Consider the following 15,839-nt stretch of genomic DNA (forward strand, 5'->3'; position numbering starts at 1 on the left):
CTTTAATCATACTGTTCAATGGCAACAACCATTGTTTACATTGTGGGAGGCAACCTGTTAGTTAAAACCTAAATAGACAATGCTGTTTCTAACTTCTTGACAACTGAAAAGTCCAGCCTCAATCCCTCACAAATATTAAAATCGTCACTACGACAACTAAATTATCAACACAGCGTTGGTAAATGGCTAGAAAAACAAATGAATAATAAAATATACAGGTATAAATACTTTGTTCCTTTTCATAGGGGTCAATAATTATTATTAGTAGTAGCAGTATGATTAACATAATGATCACCTATTAGTCTACCTATAATACGAGAATTTACAGTGCCTTGCGAAAGTATTCGGCCCCCTTGAACTTTGCGACCTTTTGCCACATTTCAAGCTTCAAACATAAAGATATAAAACTGTATTTTTTTGTGAAGAATCAACAACAAGTGGGACACAATCATGAAGTGGAACGACATTTATTGGATATTTCAAACTTTTTTAACAAATCAAAAACTGAAAAATTGGGCGTGCAAAATTATTCAGCCCCCTTAAGTTAATACTTTGTAGCGCCACCTTTTGCTGCGATTACAGCTGTAAGTCGCTTGGGGTATGTCTCTATCAGTTTTGCACATCGAGAGACTGAAATGTTTTCCCATTCCTCCTTGCAAAACAGCTCGAGCTCAGTGAGGTTGGATGGAGAGCATTTGTGAACAGCAGTTTTCAGTTCTTTCCACAGATTCTCGATTGGATTCAGGTCTGGACTTTGACTTGGCCATTCTAACACCTGGATATGTTTATTTTTGAACCATTCCATTGTAGATTTTGCTTTATGTTTTGGATCATTGTCTTGTTGGAAGACAAATCTCCGTCCCAGTCTCAGGTCTTTTGCAGACTCCATCAGGTTTTCTTCCAGAACGGTCCTGTATTTGGCTCCATCCATCTTCCCATCAATTTTAACCATCTTCCCTGTCCCTGCTGAAGAAAAGCAGGCCCAAACCATGATGCTGCCACCACCATGTTTGACAGTGGGGATAGGGTGTGTTGCTTTTACGCCAAACATAACGTTTTGCATTGTTGCCAACAAGTTCCATTTTGGTTTCATCTGACCAGAGCACCTTCTTCCACATGTTTGGTGTGTCTCCCAGGTGGCTTGTGGCAAACTTTAAACAACACTTTTTATGGATATCTTTAAGAAATGGCTTTCTTCTTGCCACTCTTCCATAAAGGCCAGATTTGTGCAATATACGACTGATTGTTGTCCTATGGACAGAGTCTCCCACCTCAGCTGTAGATCTCTGCAGTTCATCCAGAGTGGTCATGGGCCTCTTGGCTGCATCTCTGATCAGTCTTCTCCTTGTATGAGCTGAAAGTTTAGAGGGACGGCCAGGTCTTGGTAGATTTGCAGTGGTCTGATACTCCTTCCATTTCAATATTATCGCTTGCACAGTGCTCCTTGGGATGTTTAAAGCTTGGGAAATCGTTTTGTATCCAAATCCGGCTTTAAACTTCTTCACAACAGTATCTCGGACCTGCCTGGTGTGTTCCTTGTTCTTCATGATGCTCTCTGCGCTTTTAACGGACCTCTGAGACTATCACAGTGCAGGTGCATTTATACGGAGACTTGATTACACACAGGTGGATTGTATTTATCATCATTAGTCATTTAGATCAACATTGGATCATTCAGAGATCCTCACTGAACTTCTGGAGAGAGTTTGCTGCACTGAAAGTAAAGGGGCTGAATAATTTTGCACGCCCAATTTTTCAGTTTTTGATTTGTTAAAAAAGTTTGAAATATCCAATAAATGTCGTTCCACTTCATGATTGTGTCCCACTTGTTGTTGATTCTTCACAAAAAAATACAGTTTTATATCTTTATGTTTGAAGCCTGAAATGTGACAAAAGGTTGCAAAGTTCAAGGGGGCCGAATACTTTCGCAAGGCACTGTATATATATACATATGCACATTATTGAAAAACACACAATACATGTATAACATGATGTCCTATGAGTGTCATCTGATGGAGATAATCAAAGGTTAGTGATTCATTTTATCTATATTTATGCTTTTGTGACTGTGAAATATTACTGTGTGTGTTTTTTTTTAAATTGGTGGTCATATAACATAAATATATGTTGTGTTTTCGCTGTAAAACATTTTAAAAATCGGACACGATGGGTAGATTAACAAGATGTTTATCTTTCATTTGCTGTATTGGACTTGTTAATGTGTGAAAGTTAAATATTTCTAAATAATATTTTTGTCAGCTTGTGCCCCCCTAGCCTCAACAGGTTTTAAAACAAAGACATAACAAAAGAACTGAGGTCAGAACGTGACAGTAGGGGCGGCCAGTCAGGATGTCCAGGATTCATTTGCAGAGGGAGGTGTTGAGTCCCAGGGTATTTTGCTTAGTGATGAGCTTTGTGGGTACTATGGTGTTGAATGCTGAGTTGTAGTCAATGAACAGCATTCTCACATAGGTGTTCCTTTTGTCCAGGTGGGAAAGGGCAGTGTGATTGCATCATCTGTGGATCTGTTGCGGCAGTTTGCGAATTGGAGTTGGTCTAGGGTATCCGGCATGATGGTGTTGATGTGAGCCATGACCAGCCTTTCAAAGCACTTCATTGGTAGCACTTCATGGCTACCGATGTGAGTGCTACGGGAGCGGTAATCATTTAGACAGGTTACCTTTGCACAGAGACTATGGTGGTCTGTTTGAAACATGTAGGTATTACAGACTCGGTCAGGGAGAGGTTGAAAATGTCGGTAAAGACACTTGTCAGTTGGTCCGCGCATGCTTTTAGTACATGTCCTGGTAATCCGTCTGCCCCTGCGGCTTTGTGAATGTTGACGTGTTTAATGGTCTTGCTCACATTTTCTACGGAGAGCGTGATCACACAGTCATCTGGAACAGCTGGTGCTCTCATGCATGTTTCAGTGTTACTTGACACGAGGCGAGCATAAAATGCATTTAGCTCGTCTGGTAGGCTCGCGTCACTGGGCAGCTCGCGGCTGGGTCTCCCTTTCTAGTCTGTAATAGTTTGCAATCCCTGTCACATCCGAAGAGAGTCAGAGCCGGTGTGGGAGGATTCAATCATAGTCCTGTATTGATGCTTTGCCTGTTTGATGGTTCGTCTGAGGGCATAGCAGGATTTCTTATAAGCGTCCAGGTTAGAGTCCCACTCCTTGAAAGCAGCAGTTCTAGCATTTAGCTCGTTGCGGATGTTGCCTGTAATCCATGGCTTCTGGTTGGAATATGTAAGTACCGTCACTGTGGGGACAACATCGTTGGTCCACTTATTGATGAAACCGGTGACTGAGGTGGTATTCTCCTCAATGCCATTGGATGAATCCTGAAACATATTCCAGTCTGTGCTAGCAAAACAGCCCTGTAGCGTAGCATCCGCGTCATCTGACCACTTCCGTATTGAGCTAGTCACTGGTACTACCCTGCTTTAGTTTTTGCTTGTAAGCGGGAATCAGAGGGATAGAAGGATATGGGAAACACCTATTCTCTGTTTGTCCTCCCCTCTATCCCCTCCCTCTCTTTTCTCCTGTCATCTGCTTGAAAACTTTTAAGTGAGAGGGAAATAGAGAGACATGAGAGGTTAAAATCTTAGGGACAATTCTAAGGGGCAATTATTGAAATGAACACCATGCAAGAGGCTACAAAGAATGTGTGTGTGTCCTGTCCCCACAAATTGGTTTTCTCTTCCAGCAGTCTGGTTGGAGTCTCTTCTTTTCTATTCGTTGGCTTCAGTGGTGTACATCCCCCTCTCCTTTCCTCTTTTTCAACTTCTCCCCCACTTTCACAAGGAAGCAATTGTGTGCCATGTTAATCACACTGTATTATATCTACTAGTGTCACAAGTGGCAAAATGTTTACCATTCATGTTACAATTGAATTAGGTTCCATAACATTTCTGTGTAATATACAATAAACTAGAGTTTTTCCAATATTGTGCTTTGCAATGTTAATGAAATGGATTAGTGATCCACCAGTAGAAAACATGACAATGTTTACAATACATTTTTACGGTGTTAAAATTGAACAAGGTTCCCTAACATTTCATTTTAATATACAGTACACATTTATTTTCCAATGTTGGAGCTGGCATAATATGGGAATGTTATGTTTTTGCAATGTTAATGACAATGGATTATTAATCTGCTAGTGGCACACATATAAAAAATAACTATTACCAGTCATTTTTACAGTGATATTTTTCTCACACAGGGGTCGTCAAAGTTCACTAATATAAATACTTAAAATAACGAATATTGGGATGGAGCAAGAAAATGTAGTTATTTAACACTTTTTAAAATGTGTAATGTTTCTTTAATGAAATACCCCCCCCCCCAAAAAAAAAATGTTTGTATCATATCAATCTCTTTTAGATCTTGCTGTGAAGTTGTGAGCGTGTGTGTGTTTGCAAAATATTACCCCGTTAGGCTACTGCCTCACTCTACCAGTGATATCAAAGTAATTTTTAATTAAGCGTGAAAATTAATTTGGTATCATTTTGATGAAGGAACATTGAATACGTGTGCTTCAAACTGTTTGCTTGGAATGATTAGCAGCTATCGTGCATGAGAGTGCATCTGACTCAGTTTCCAAAACAGAAAACACTCTGTACCGTAAAGTGTTGTGTATTCACGCACAAACATTCACTGCAAACCGAAGAACAGTGTCGGCTCACTTGACTGTAGTCTCACTGTGGGAAGGTCTAGGCCAGCTAGGTACAGTAATAAGACTCTGATTCGGCTATATTAAACAACCTATTTTATATCTTGGCGCAGCTTACACTTCTAAAAATGGGTCATTCTAGTTGAGGAAGTTTTTTGATTCAGGCCAGGTTGGTTTAAGGTTGGGTGTTTTGGTCCCAGTCTGATAGTGTCTGAGGGAGTGCCAGTCAGTCAGTCACACAGATGTGGACAGTTAGTCGATGCTAGAGGCTGTAAATCATTAGTGTTATGGGGTTATGTAGACAAAGGTCAGAGCAGAGAATGAAAAGAGGCTGACTTAGATTCCTGGCTGCCATTGACTCATTATTATCCTAGAGATCAACAGTGTTGAGGGGAGGGGCTTACAAGTTTACAGGTTACAGCTGCAGCTTTACTCCGCTACAACACCCAGCCATAAGAGGAGGCCTTGGCTCAGCATGAGAGGCTATGAGGATAACACAGCCTTCCTGGGGGAGTGGGGACCCTTTCAACAGACTGTCTTCTTTCTGCTCTGTGCCAGCACCATTCCCAACGGATTCAGCGCCTTCTCCGTCATCTTTCTAGGGGACAGCCCCCCGCACCACTGTTTTGTCCCAGACTCGGGCAACCTGAGCGAGGCATGGAGGAAGGCCATCATTCCCATAGAGGTGGTGAATGGACAGGAGAAGGAGAGCAAGTGCAGCAGATACAGGCTGGATGTGGTCAGAAACCTGTCTGCTCTGGGCTACATCCCCGGCCTGGATGTCAACCTCACTGGGGTGGAGCAGGAGTGCTGTGTGGATGGATGGAGCTACAGCAAAGATATATACCAGTCCACCATAGTCACTGAGGTGAGTATACAGACATTCTCTCTCTATAAGCTGCTCCTGAAAATGCCCAGGACAGTTGGGGTCCGATTCTGACCCGAGTGATGCGTGCTTAGATGGAAGGTAAATCCCATTTTATGCACGTTTCTCTCCATGCTATTCTGACCATGAACATAAAGGTATACTTTGGGATTTGGCAATCAAGCCATTTATCTACTTTCTCAGTCAGATTAACTTGTGGATTCCATTTGTATGTCTCTGTGTGCAGTTTGAAGGAAGTAACAAGCCCCTGTCTGTACTTCCCACAGAAACCACATTTTTTCTCACAACCCTGTCCCTGGTTGCCACTACTCTTGCTTAAAAAAAGGTTATATTTTAACAAACCTAACACAATGGTAAATCTAAGCGTATAGGTTCAGGAATATTTGTGCTATTTTCATTATCACAATTATCGGCACACTTGCTGGCATTCGTGCAAAAGGGATGGGATTTGATGAATTAACAACTTGTGGGTGTGTTCAGGCTTGGCCCCTCACTGGCCAATCAGAACATGCTCTATGGAGAAATATGTAGTTGCTTCAGGTTGTGTATTTACAGTCTTATGTATTGCATTGGAATCAAGTACAATTCCAACGTCAGTCCATTTTAATTTGTTAAATGGCTTACAGAAACAAAATAACAAAATGTAGACCTATCCCATCTTTGCTAAATACACTATATATACAAAAGTATGTGGACACCACTTCAAATGAGTGGATTCAGCTATTTCAGCCACACCCGTTGCTGACAAGTGTATAAAATCGAGCACACAGCCATGCAATCTCCATAGACAAACATTGGCAGTAGAATGGCCTTACTGAAGAGCTCAGTGACTTTCAACGTGGTACCATCATAGGATGCCACCTTTCCAACAACTCAGTTCATCAAATTTCTGCCCTGTTACAGCTGCCCTGGTCAACTGTAAGTTGACGAATCTGGGTTTGGCGGATGCCAGAAGAACGCTACCTGCCCCAATGCAAAGTGCCAACGAAAAGTTTGTTGGAGGAGGAATAATGGTCTGGGGCTGTTTTTCATGGTTCGGGCTAGGCCCCTTAGTTCCAGTGAAGGGAAATCTTACCGCCACAACATACAATGACATTCTAGACGAACTGTGTGACAACAGTTTGGGGAAGGCCCTTTCCTGTTTCAGCATGACAATGGCCCCTTGCACAAATAGAGGTCCATACAGAAAGGGTGTCGAGGATCAGTGTGGAAGTACATGACTGACCTTACACAGAGCCCTGTGTAATGTGCTCAATTTGGCTGGGCAGCCAGCTAGCTCATGGAACAGTTTTGGTGGTTCCAAACGTCTTTGATTTAAGAATGATGGAGGCCACTGTGTTCTTTGGGACCTTCAATGCTGCAGAAAGTTTTTGGTACTAGGAAAAGTCAGCCAAAACTTAAAACCTCAATGTAAATATGGAGTCAACATACAAGTGTAAGTAAAACGAATGTAAATACGTTCGTAATTGTGCACCAATGCACAAAAACGTATTGTAAAAGTAATTATGTTTTTGTTTGATTAGCTTTTGGAAATTGTAGAAATAAAACATTGTCCTTTTTCAGAAGTAGCTAGGCAGGCTAACGTTAGTTAGCTAATTAATTTGCTAGCTATCAAACAGTAGGCGTATATTAATAATTATATAGTTCATATAAGTAGACATGCAATCATAATTGACTGTAGCGTATATAAAGCACCCACAATCTACTGGTGGCTGAAAAAAACTATCGTCGCGGGATGAACGAGTGACCGATTTCCGGGCCAGGGCGGTCCATTTAAAAATTCCGGGCCAGGGCGGTCCATTTAAAAATCATTCCTTCGTCCATCGCCCCTTACCCTGCAAGTGTATACTCGTCAGACATCATAATACTTTATTAGAAGTGTCCATTTAATTTGAGGGCTGAGGGGATAAGGTGTGTCTTTTAAGTGTTTGAAACACAGCCAAGGTCTCTGGAGTCTGATGCCCTGGCCAAATGGCAAAAACATTTTATTTTAGACACGTTCAAATTGTGAGATAGGCTTACACTTGGACATGCACAAATTACTATTAAGCTTGGTTGAATAATGATTTATAAATCCACTTAAAATGGTCATAAAACAAACTCTTTCCATCATGCAACATTGCAAGGGTTTCACAAACATTCCCACTTTTGGATGGGATGCAATGGTGAAATTATTTATTTATCCAAGGAATTAAGGCATCGTGTCTAGATCTGCCCATCTGCGCAACAAGCTCGCAGAAGTTTACATCAGACGCTAACAACAAACTTGCATCTTCCCAGAACCCTGTTCTCTTGGTAACGTTATCCGTTACCCAAGGGTATTACTTGAGACACACCCAGCATGTTAACGTTAGCTAGCCAGCTAGCTAGCTACTTGTGTCAACACACTATGAGGAACGTTAGTTCCTTTTCAATATAGCTAACTAATTAGTGTTAGCTAACACTATTATTGCTAGCTGGATAATCCAACAACTAGCTAGGTAACGTTAGCTAGCTAGGCCTAGCTAGCTATATGCCTGAACAAAATAAATCATGATGATGATGATGATGATAACTTTGTAGAGTGTTTATGTTAAAGAGTCATATTATTATTATTTTCTACCACATATTCCCACAAAGTCTCAGACTCCAGGATGGGAAAATGCTTACAAGAAAGAAACGGACAAAGAAAGTTGGCGATTTCCATTGTTACTTGTAATGTTAAACATGGACGATAAAGACAATCCCATTTTTCTAAATCTAGGCTACTCACCATACAATAGGCTACAGATTTGAGTAATAGTTATTTTTATGTTTTTGAGTAGCCCGAAAGCTTTGTTTAATCTAACAATACAAATCCTTATTATTTTGTAAGAAATTTATTTTTACATGTTGCAATAAAGTTGACAAAAGTAGAAGCTCAATGAAAATGGCGCCAAAGAGGATGGCTGACGTTTTCATGCCTGTAACCAATTGTGCCATTTTGTTCTTTTTTTTGCGTTGTTTGTAACTTATTTTTTTTACTTATTTTGTACATAGTGTTGCTGCTACCGTCTCTTATGACTGAAAATAACTTCAGGACATCAGAACTCACAACACAGACCGATGCTGGCAATAAGAGCGCACTCAACCAACTCTATAAGGCCATAAGCAAACAAGAAAATGCTCATCCAGAAGTGGCGCTCCTAGTGGTCGCGGACGTTAATGCAGGCACACTTAAGTCAGTTTTACCACATTTTTACCAGCATGTCACATGTGCAACCAGAGGGGAAAAAAACTCTAGACCACCTTCACTCCACACACAGAGATGCATGCAAAGCTCTCCCCCACCCTCCATTTGGAAAATCCGACCATAATTCTTTCCTCCTGATTCCTGCTTACAAGCAAAAACTGAAGCAGGAAGCACCAGCTACTCGCTCAATACGGAAGGGGTCAGAAGGCGTGCATGCTACGCTACAGGACAGTTTTGCTAGCACAGACTGGAATATGTTCCGGGATTCATCCAATGGCATTGAGGAGTATACCACCCTAGTCATCGGCTTCATCAATAAGTGCATCGACGACATCGTCCCCACAATGACGATACGTACATATTCCAACCAGAAGCCATGGATTACAGGCAACATCCACATCGAGCTAAAGGCTAGAGCTGCCGCTTTCAAGGAGCCGGACACTAATTCGGATGCCTATAAGAAATCCTTAGACGAACCATCAAACAAGCAAAGCATCAATACAGGATTAAGATTTAATCCTACTGCATCGGCTCTGACACTCGGATGTGGCACGACTTGAAAACGATTACGGACTACAAAGGGAAACCCAGACACTAGCTGCCCGGTGACGAGAGCTTACCGGACGAGCTCAATGCCTTTTATGCTCGCTTCGAGGCAAGCAACACTGAAGCATGCACGAGAGCACCAGCTGTTCTGGATGACTGTGTGATAGCCGATGTGAGCAAGACCTTTAAACAGGTCAACATTCACAAAGTCGGGGGCCAGATGGATTACCAGGACGTGTACTCAAAGCATGCTCGGACCAACTGACAAGTGTCTTCACTGACATTTTCAACCTCTCCCTGACTGAGTCTGTAATAGCTACATGTTTCAAGCAGACCAGCATAGTCCCTGTGCAATCTCAATCGCACTCCACACTGTCCTTTCCCACCTGGACAAAAGGAACACCTATGTGAGAATGCTGTTAATTGACTACAGCTCAACATTCAACACCATATTGCCCACAAAGCTCATCATTAGGCTAAGGACCCTGGGACTAAACACCTCCCTCTGCAACTGGATCCTGGACATCCTGACGGGCCGCCAACAGGTGGTAAGGGTAGGCAACAACACATCTGCCACGCTGATCCTCAACACTGGGGCCCCTCAGGGGTGTGTACTTAGTTCACTCCTGTTCTCCCTGTTCACCGACGACTGTTTGGCCAAACATGACTCCAACACCATCATTAAGTTTGCTGACGACCCAACAGTGGCAGGCCTGATCACCGGCAACGATGAGACAGCCTATAGGGAGGAGGTCAGAGACCTGACAGTGTGGTGCCAGGACAACAACCTCTCCCTTAATGTGAGCAAGACAAATGAGCTGATAGTAGACTACAGGAAAAAAGCAGGCCAAACAGGCCCCCATTAACATCAACAGGGCTGTAGTGGAGAAGGTCTAGAGTTTCAAGTTCCTTGGTGTCCACATCACCAGTGATCTTTCATGATCCAAACACACAATGGCAGTCATGAAGAGGGCACAACAACACCTTTTACCCCCAAGCCATAAGACTGCTGAACAATTAATCAAGTGGCCACCGGACATTTACATTGACCCCCCTCATTTTAACTAGCTAAATACTGTGTAACATGTAGTAATTACATTGTACTTATGCAGATATTACATGTACTCTGTGTTGTACTTGAGGGTTTATCCTCTCACTTGGATGGTAACGAGGTTCAGGTTGTCATAATGGGTAATGTACACATTAATTAGAAATGATTATTTAAATTATAATCTGGGATGACAGCCGTATGGTAGACCCCAGTCAGTGAGATTGACCTACTGTATATCTGATCTGTTTTTGTAAATTCAACCAAGCTAACCCAGATAGTTCACTTTTTGGGGGCAAGTGCTAGCAACAACATTGAGTAGAGATTTTGACTGTAATAAGGACCCATTAGAATGAAGTGTTACCGAAAGGGGTGAATTCCTAAGTGGGAATTGTCCCCTACGATTCTATTGGGATGTATCAAAGCTCTGCTCAAGTTACTGATATACAATATATTATGCTTTAAAAAATCAGCATGATCTCAGGTAAATGAGTGACTTTACTACTCTAGTATCTCATTCTACTCACAGAATGATTGTCTATGTTCAAAACCATGTGACCATAACATCAGCGTGAGGTGTGAAGAGGTTCCTCAACAGACCAAAGTCAGTTAGGTCATCACATGACAAAGAGAAATGCAAGCCTGAGTAACAACACCTAGACAGACAACAATAGAAGCCTTTAGTAGAACCAGCATTTCTGAACTTGATTTGTCTGATGGGAATGTTCTGTTGTATGTTGATGCACTGAAGTTTGCACCATCGACTGTTCACCCAATATGTATAACAATCAATCATTTTTTTCTCACTATTCCCTGAATGCTGTTGTGTTTCAGTTTGACTTAGTGTGCAATGACAAATGGAAGCAGCCATTCACTTCCTCTGTGTACTTCCTTGGGGTGCTGTGTGGCTCCTTCTTCTCTGGACAGCTCTCTGACCGGTACTCCACCTCATGATGATCACTAAACAGTAAGGACGCATCCCAAATGGAACACTTTTACCTTTATAGTGCACTATAGTTCATAGTGCACTATAAAATAATAAAGTGGGATGGGGTGCAGCCTAATCTTTGTTGATCTGTATGGATGGACTGACTAGACCTATTTGCAGCTTCATAAAATCCACAATAATCTATTGGAATACTAACTCTGTGACTGAAGAAAGTCCCCTCTCTTCTGATCTCTAAGTCCCTTGTGTGTTTATAGGTTTGGGCGAAAGCCTGTCCTTTTTGTGACCATGGCAGTCCAGACACTCTTTACCTTTGTTCAAGTCTTTTCTCAGTCCTGGGAAATGTTCTCAGTCCTCTTCTTCATTGTGGGACTGGGGCAAATATCCAACTATGTGGCAGCGTTCGTATTGGGTGAGTCATGCAAATCACAGGTTTAAGTGATGCCATTCTTACACTCTTGGGTGAAATATAGTAAAACTGTAATAAAGCCTCAAGTCTGGATTACTTTGTTTATTTATTGTTTTATTCAGGCACAGAAATCTTGACGGCCACAGTGCGTGTCCTATACGTTACACTGGGGGTGTGTCTGTTCTTTGCCTTCGGCTACATGATGCTGCCTCTCCTGGCATTCTTCATCCGGGACTGGAGGTCGCTCCTTCTGGTTATGTCTGTGCCTGGCCTGGTATACATCCCCCTCTGGTGGTAGGTCATGGGTAACACACCTTAGACATCAACCAAAGGTCACAGGCAACAGTCTTCATTCATAAACGGTCACATTTTTACATGAGAAATAAACTGTACATGAGAAAATACTTCTGAAATAGGCTATACTATGATATTTCCTCATTCTTGGCTTATTTTAATCATGTTTATGAAACCTAGTGTATTGTTTTGAACATTTTCTTTAAAAATTCATTGTGCAACAGGTTCATCCCAGAGTCTCCCAGATGGCTGCTCTCTCAGGGAAGAGTGGAGGAGGCTGAGGCCATACTGAGAGATGCTGCCAGGAGGAACAGAGTCACAGCACCAGAGGTCATCTTTGAGGAGTCAGAGGTACCTCCTTATTAAAATACTAAGCAGGTGCACCTGACTGACATCATAATCTCTATGAGATGGAATAAATGATTCATTTTGTGGCATTTTTTTAATCCTTCACATTTGGAAAGGTATGCAGTCTGACTGAGTTAACATAGAATTCATCTCGGCAACGCAGATGAATGTGTGCTACTAACACTGATTTACAGGGTGAAGAGAAACCTAAACCAGAGGAACATCACAGTCCTCTGGACCTCCTGAAGACTAGCAACATTCGTAAAATCACCCTCATATTGGCTCTAGTGTGGTGAGCATCCATTAAAACTCACACGATTACACTGGGACACTCCGAGGTCTACTCTTTTGAACCCTATCTCGTGATCATGGCATGCCATTCAGACATATGTAAAGCATTATTTACAGGGAAGTTATACCTGCAGCGAAAGTTAGGATCCACTTCTAACTGACTGGCCTATTGCCATGATCTTCAGTCTGTGAATATCTTTGACCACAGCCATAGTAGCCATGGTTACGGTAGCATGATGTAACAGTAGAAGCTGTTCTTGGTTTCTCGCAGTCATAGACTGAATTGTACACCAACTTACAATAATACATGATTGTAACATGATTGTAACATTATGTATTTACTTTACCCAACCAGCTCATCCCAGGACAAATGTTTGACAACAGGGGGGTTGCATGTGGAAGTGCATATGTTGAGAGACACTTAACTACACAGGTCAATGTTTGACGAGGTTAACAGATAGTAACAATGTTAATGTGTCAACAGTTCGAAAGATCAGGTTGAAGTGGCAACTATGAAACAAAATAATGTTATCCAAAAAGTTATGCAAAACCTGGTTAGCGAAGCATCCTTGACTACTTCACTCTGCCTCTCCACAATACTATGTACTGTAGGCCTCAGTGGCTTTACCTGGCTGTCCTCACCTATTGTGAAAAGTCTCACTTCAGACGGCTGATATTTGCATTGTTTTCGTGTTCCATGCTTTCAATGTGCTATCCAGGTTCACCCTGAGTATGGGCTACTTCGCCATATCCCTGAACACATCCCGTCTCCATGGAGACCCCTACGTGAACTGTTTCATCTCTGCTGCCATCGAGGTGCCTGCTTACGTCATCAGCTGGCTCTTCTTGCGCTACCTACCCAGGAGGATATCTGCCTCCGCTAGCATGCTGCTAGGAGGGGGAGCTCTCTACTTCATCCAGCTGGTACCGCCAAGTAAGACTGTGTACCAAATGGCACCCTATTTCCCCATAGGGCTCTGGTCAAAAGGAGTGCCCTATAAAGGGAATAGGGTGTCATTTGGGATGCATGCAGAAACTAGCCTGACTCTCAGTTCTTGGTCCCACAATACAGTGTCATAACCATGAAAAAGATCACCAATAGTGCACAAATAACAAAAAGGCACACAAAAAAAGATTTAGGCTTTGATTAACAACACCATATGTATCTCTCTGGCCCAGGTCTACCTAGCCTATCCATAGCCCTGGAGATGTTGGGTAAATTTGGCATGGCCATTGGTACTGCACTGATGTATGCCTACACTGGAGAGCTGTATCCCACAGTGATCAGGAACACTGCGCTAGGCTCCTGTGCCATGATCTCTCGGGTAGGCAGTATCATCGCTCCCTACATCATGACCTTGAGTGAGTGTTAATTTTCAATGCAACAATTGACCACACGGTGGTGCTTAAAAGAGCCACATTCATATTCTGCTTTTCTGGCTATATATTATGTCAAGTCCCTTGCAATGTTTGAAATAGATTAATAATTGTGTTCTCTCTCTCTTTCTTTCTCTCTGAAGGTACCTATTATAAGTATTTGCCATACATTTTACTGGGGAGTCTTCTTGTGCTGTCAGCTATGGCCATTCCTCTTTTACCAGAGAGCTTTGGCCATCCTCTACCAGAGACCATTAAGCAGATGCACAAACGAAAGTGGTGAGCAATACGCCTCATACTGTAGTTTAGTTTATTGGTCTTTCAGCATTATTACAGGTTATTTATGAAACACTTGTAATTAAAAATACTGAATGACTCAGCTGATGTTGATTATGAGTGAAAACAATCCTTTAATAGTGTGTTAATCTTTCCTACAGGCTAAAGTGCCCATCTCTGAAGAGGATGAGAGACCACCTGAACAGCTCAATGATGAAGCCAAATGACACTAGATTGTAATTACTTTATAACTGCTTTGAAAATACACAAAAAGTATGTGGACACCGTTTCAAATGAGTGGATATGACTATTTCAGCCACACCGGTTTCTGACATGTGTATACAACTAAGCACACATCCAAGCACTCTCAATAGACAAACATTGGCAGTAGAATGGCCCTTACTGAAGTGCTCAATTACTTTCAACGTAGCACCGTCATAGGATACCACCTTTCCAACAAGTCAGTTCATCAAATTTCTGCCCTGCTAGAGCTGCCCTGTTCAACTGTAAGTGCTGTTATTGTGAAGTGGAAATGTCTAGGAGCAACAACGGCTCAGACGCGAAGTGGTAAGCCACACAATAACTGTTCGTCGGGAGCTTAATGAAATGGGTTTCCATAGCCAAGCAGCTGCACACAAGCCTGAGATCACCATGTTTAATGCCAAGTGTCGTTGGAGTGGTGTAAAGGTCGCCGCCAGTGGACTCTGGCGCAGTGGAAACGCGTTCTCTGGAGTGATGAATCACGCTTCACCATCTGGCAGTCCGACAGACGAATCTGGGTTTGGCGGATGCCAGGAGAACGCTACCTACCCCAATGCATAGTGCCCACTGTAAAGTTTGGTGGATGAGGAATAATGGTTTGGGCTAGGCCCCTTAGTTCCAGTGAAGGGAAATATTAACGCTACAGCATAAAATGACATTCTAGACAATTCTGTGCTTCCAACTTTGTGTCAACAGTTTGGGGAAGGTCCTTTCCTGTTTCAGCATGACAATGTCCCTGTGCACAACGTGAGGTCCATACAGAAAGGGTTTGTTGAGATTGGTGTTGACTGGCCTGCACAGAGCCCTGACGTCAACCCCATCAAACACCTTTGAGATTAATTGGACTGCCGACTGCGACCATGGCCTAATCGCCCAACATCAGCGCCCGACCTCATTAATGCTCTTGTGGCTGAATGGAAGCCCTGCACCAATGTTCCAACATCTAATGGAAAGCCTCCCCAGAAGAGTGGAGGCTGTTATACCAGCAAAGGGGGACCAACTACAGTGCCTTGCGAAAGTATTCAGCCCCCTTGACCTTTGCGACCTTTTGCCACATTTCAGGCTTCAAACATAAAGATATAAAACTGTATTGTTTTGTGAAGAATCAACAACAAGTGGGACACAATCATGAAGTGGAACGACATTTATTGGATATTTCAAACTTTTTTAACAAATCAAAAACTGAAAAATTGGGCGTGCAAAATTATTCAGCCCCTTTACTTTCAGTGCAGCAAACTCTCTCCAGAAGTTCAGTGAGGATCTCTGA

At 42.4% G+C, this 15,839-nt stretch overlaps 1 protein-coding gene across 1 annotated transcript; it reads left to right on the top strand.

The window, feature by feature from the left end:
- The first annotated feature begins 4,940 nt into the window (after nt 1-4,940).
- On the top strand, nt 4,941-15,672 carry LOC139419438 (organic cation/carnitine transporter 2-like). Its single transcript, XM_071169386.1, is given in 11 exon segments — nt 4,941-5,547; nt 11,205-11,308; nt 11,574-11,728; nt 11,848-12,019; nt 12,244-12,370; nt 12,562-12,659; nt 13,378-13,592; nt 13,838-14,020; nt 14,179-14,314; nt 14,473-14,503; nt 14,506-15,672. Coding segments are annotated over 11 exon segments (1,647 nt in total). The 5' UTR covers nt 4,941-5,154; the 3' UTR covers nt 14,539-15,672.
- Nucleotides 15,673-15,839: the final 167 nt, after the last annotated feature.

Source organism: Oncorhynchus clarkii, chromosome 10 (assembly GCF_045791955.1).
Source record: "Oncorhynchus clarkii lewisi isolate Uvic-CL-2024 chromosome 10, UVic_Ocla_1.0, whole genome shotgun sequence".
NCBI lineage: Eukaryota > Metazoa > Chordata > Actinopteri > Salmoniformes > Salmonidae > Oncorhynchus > Oncorhynchus clarkii.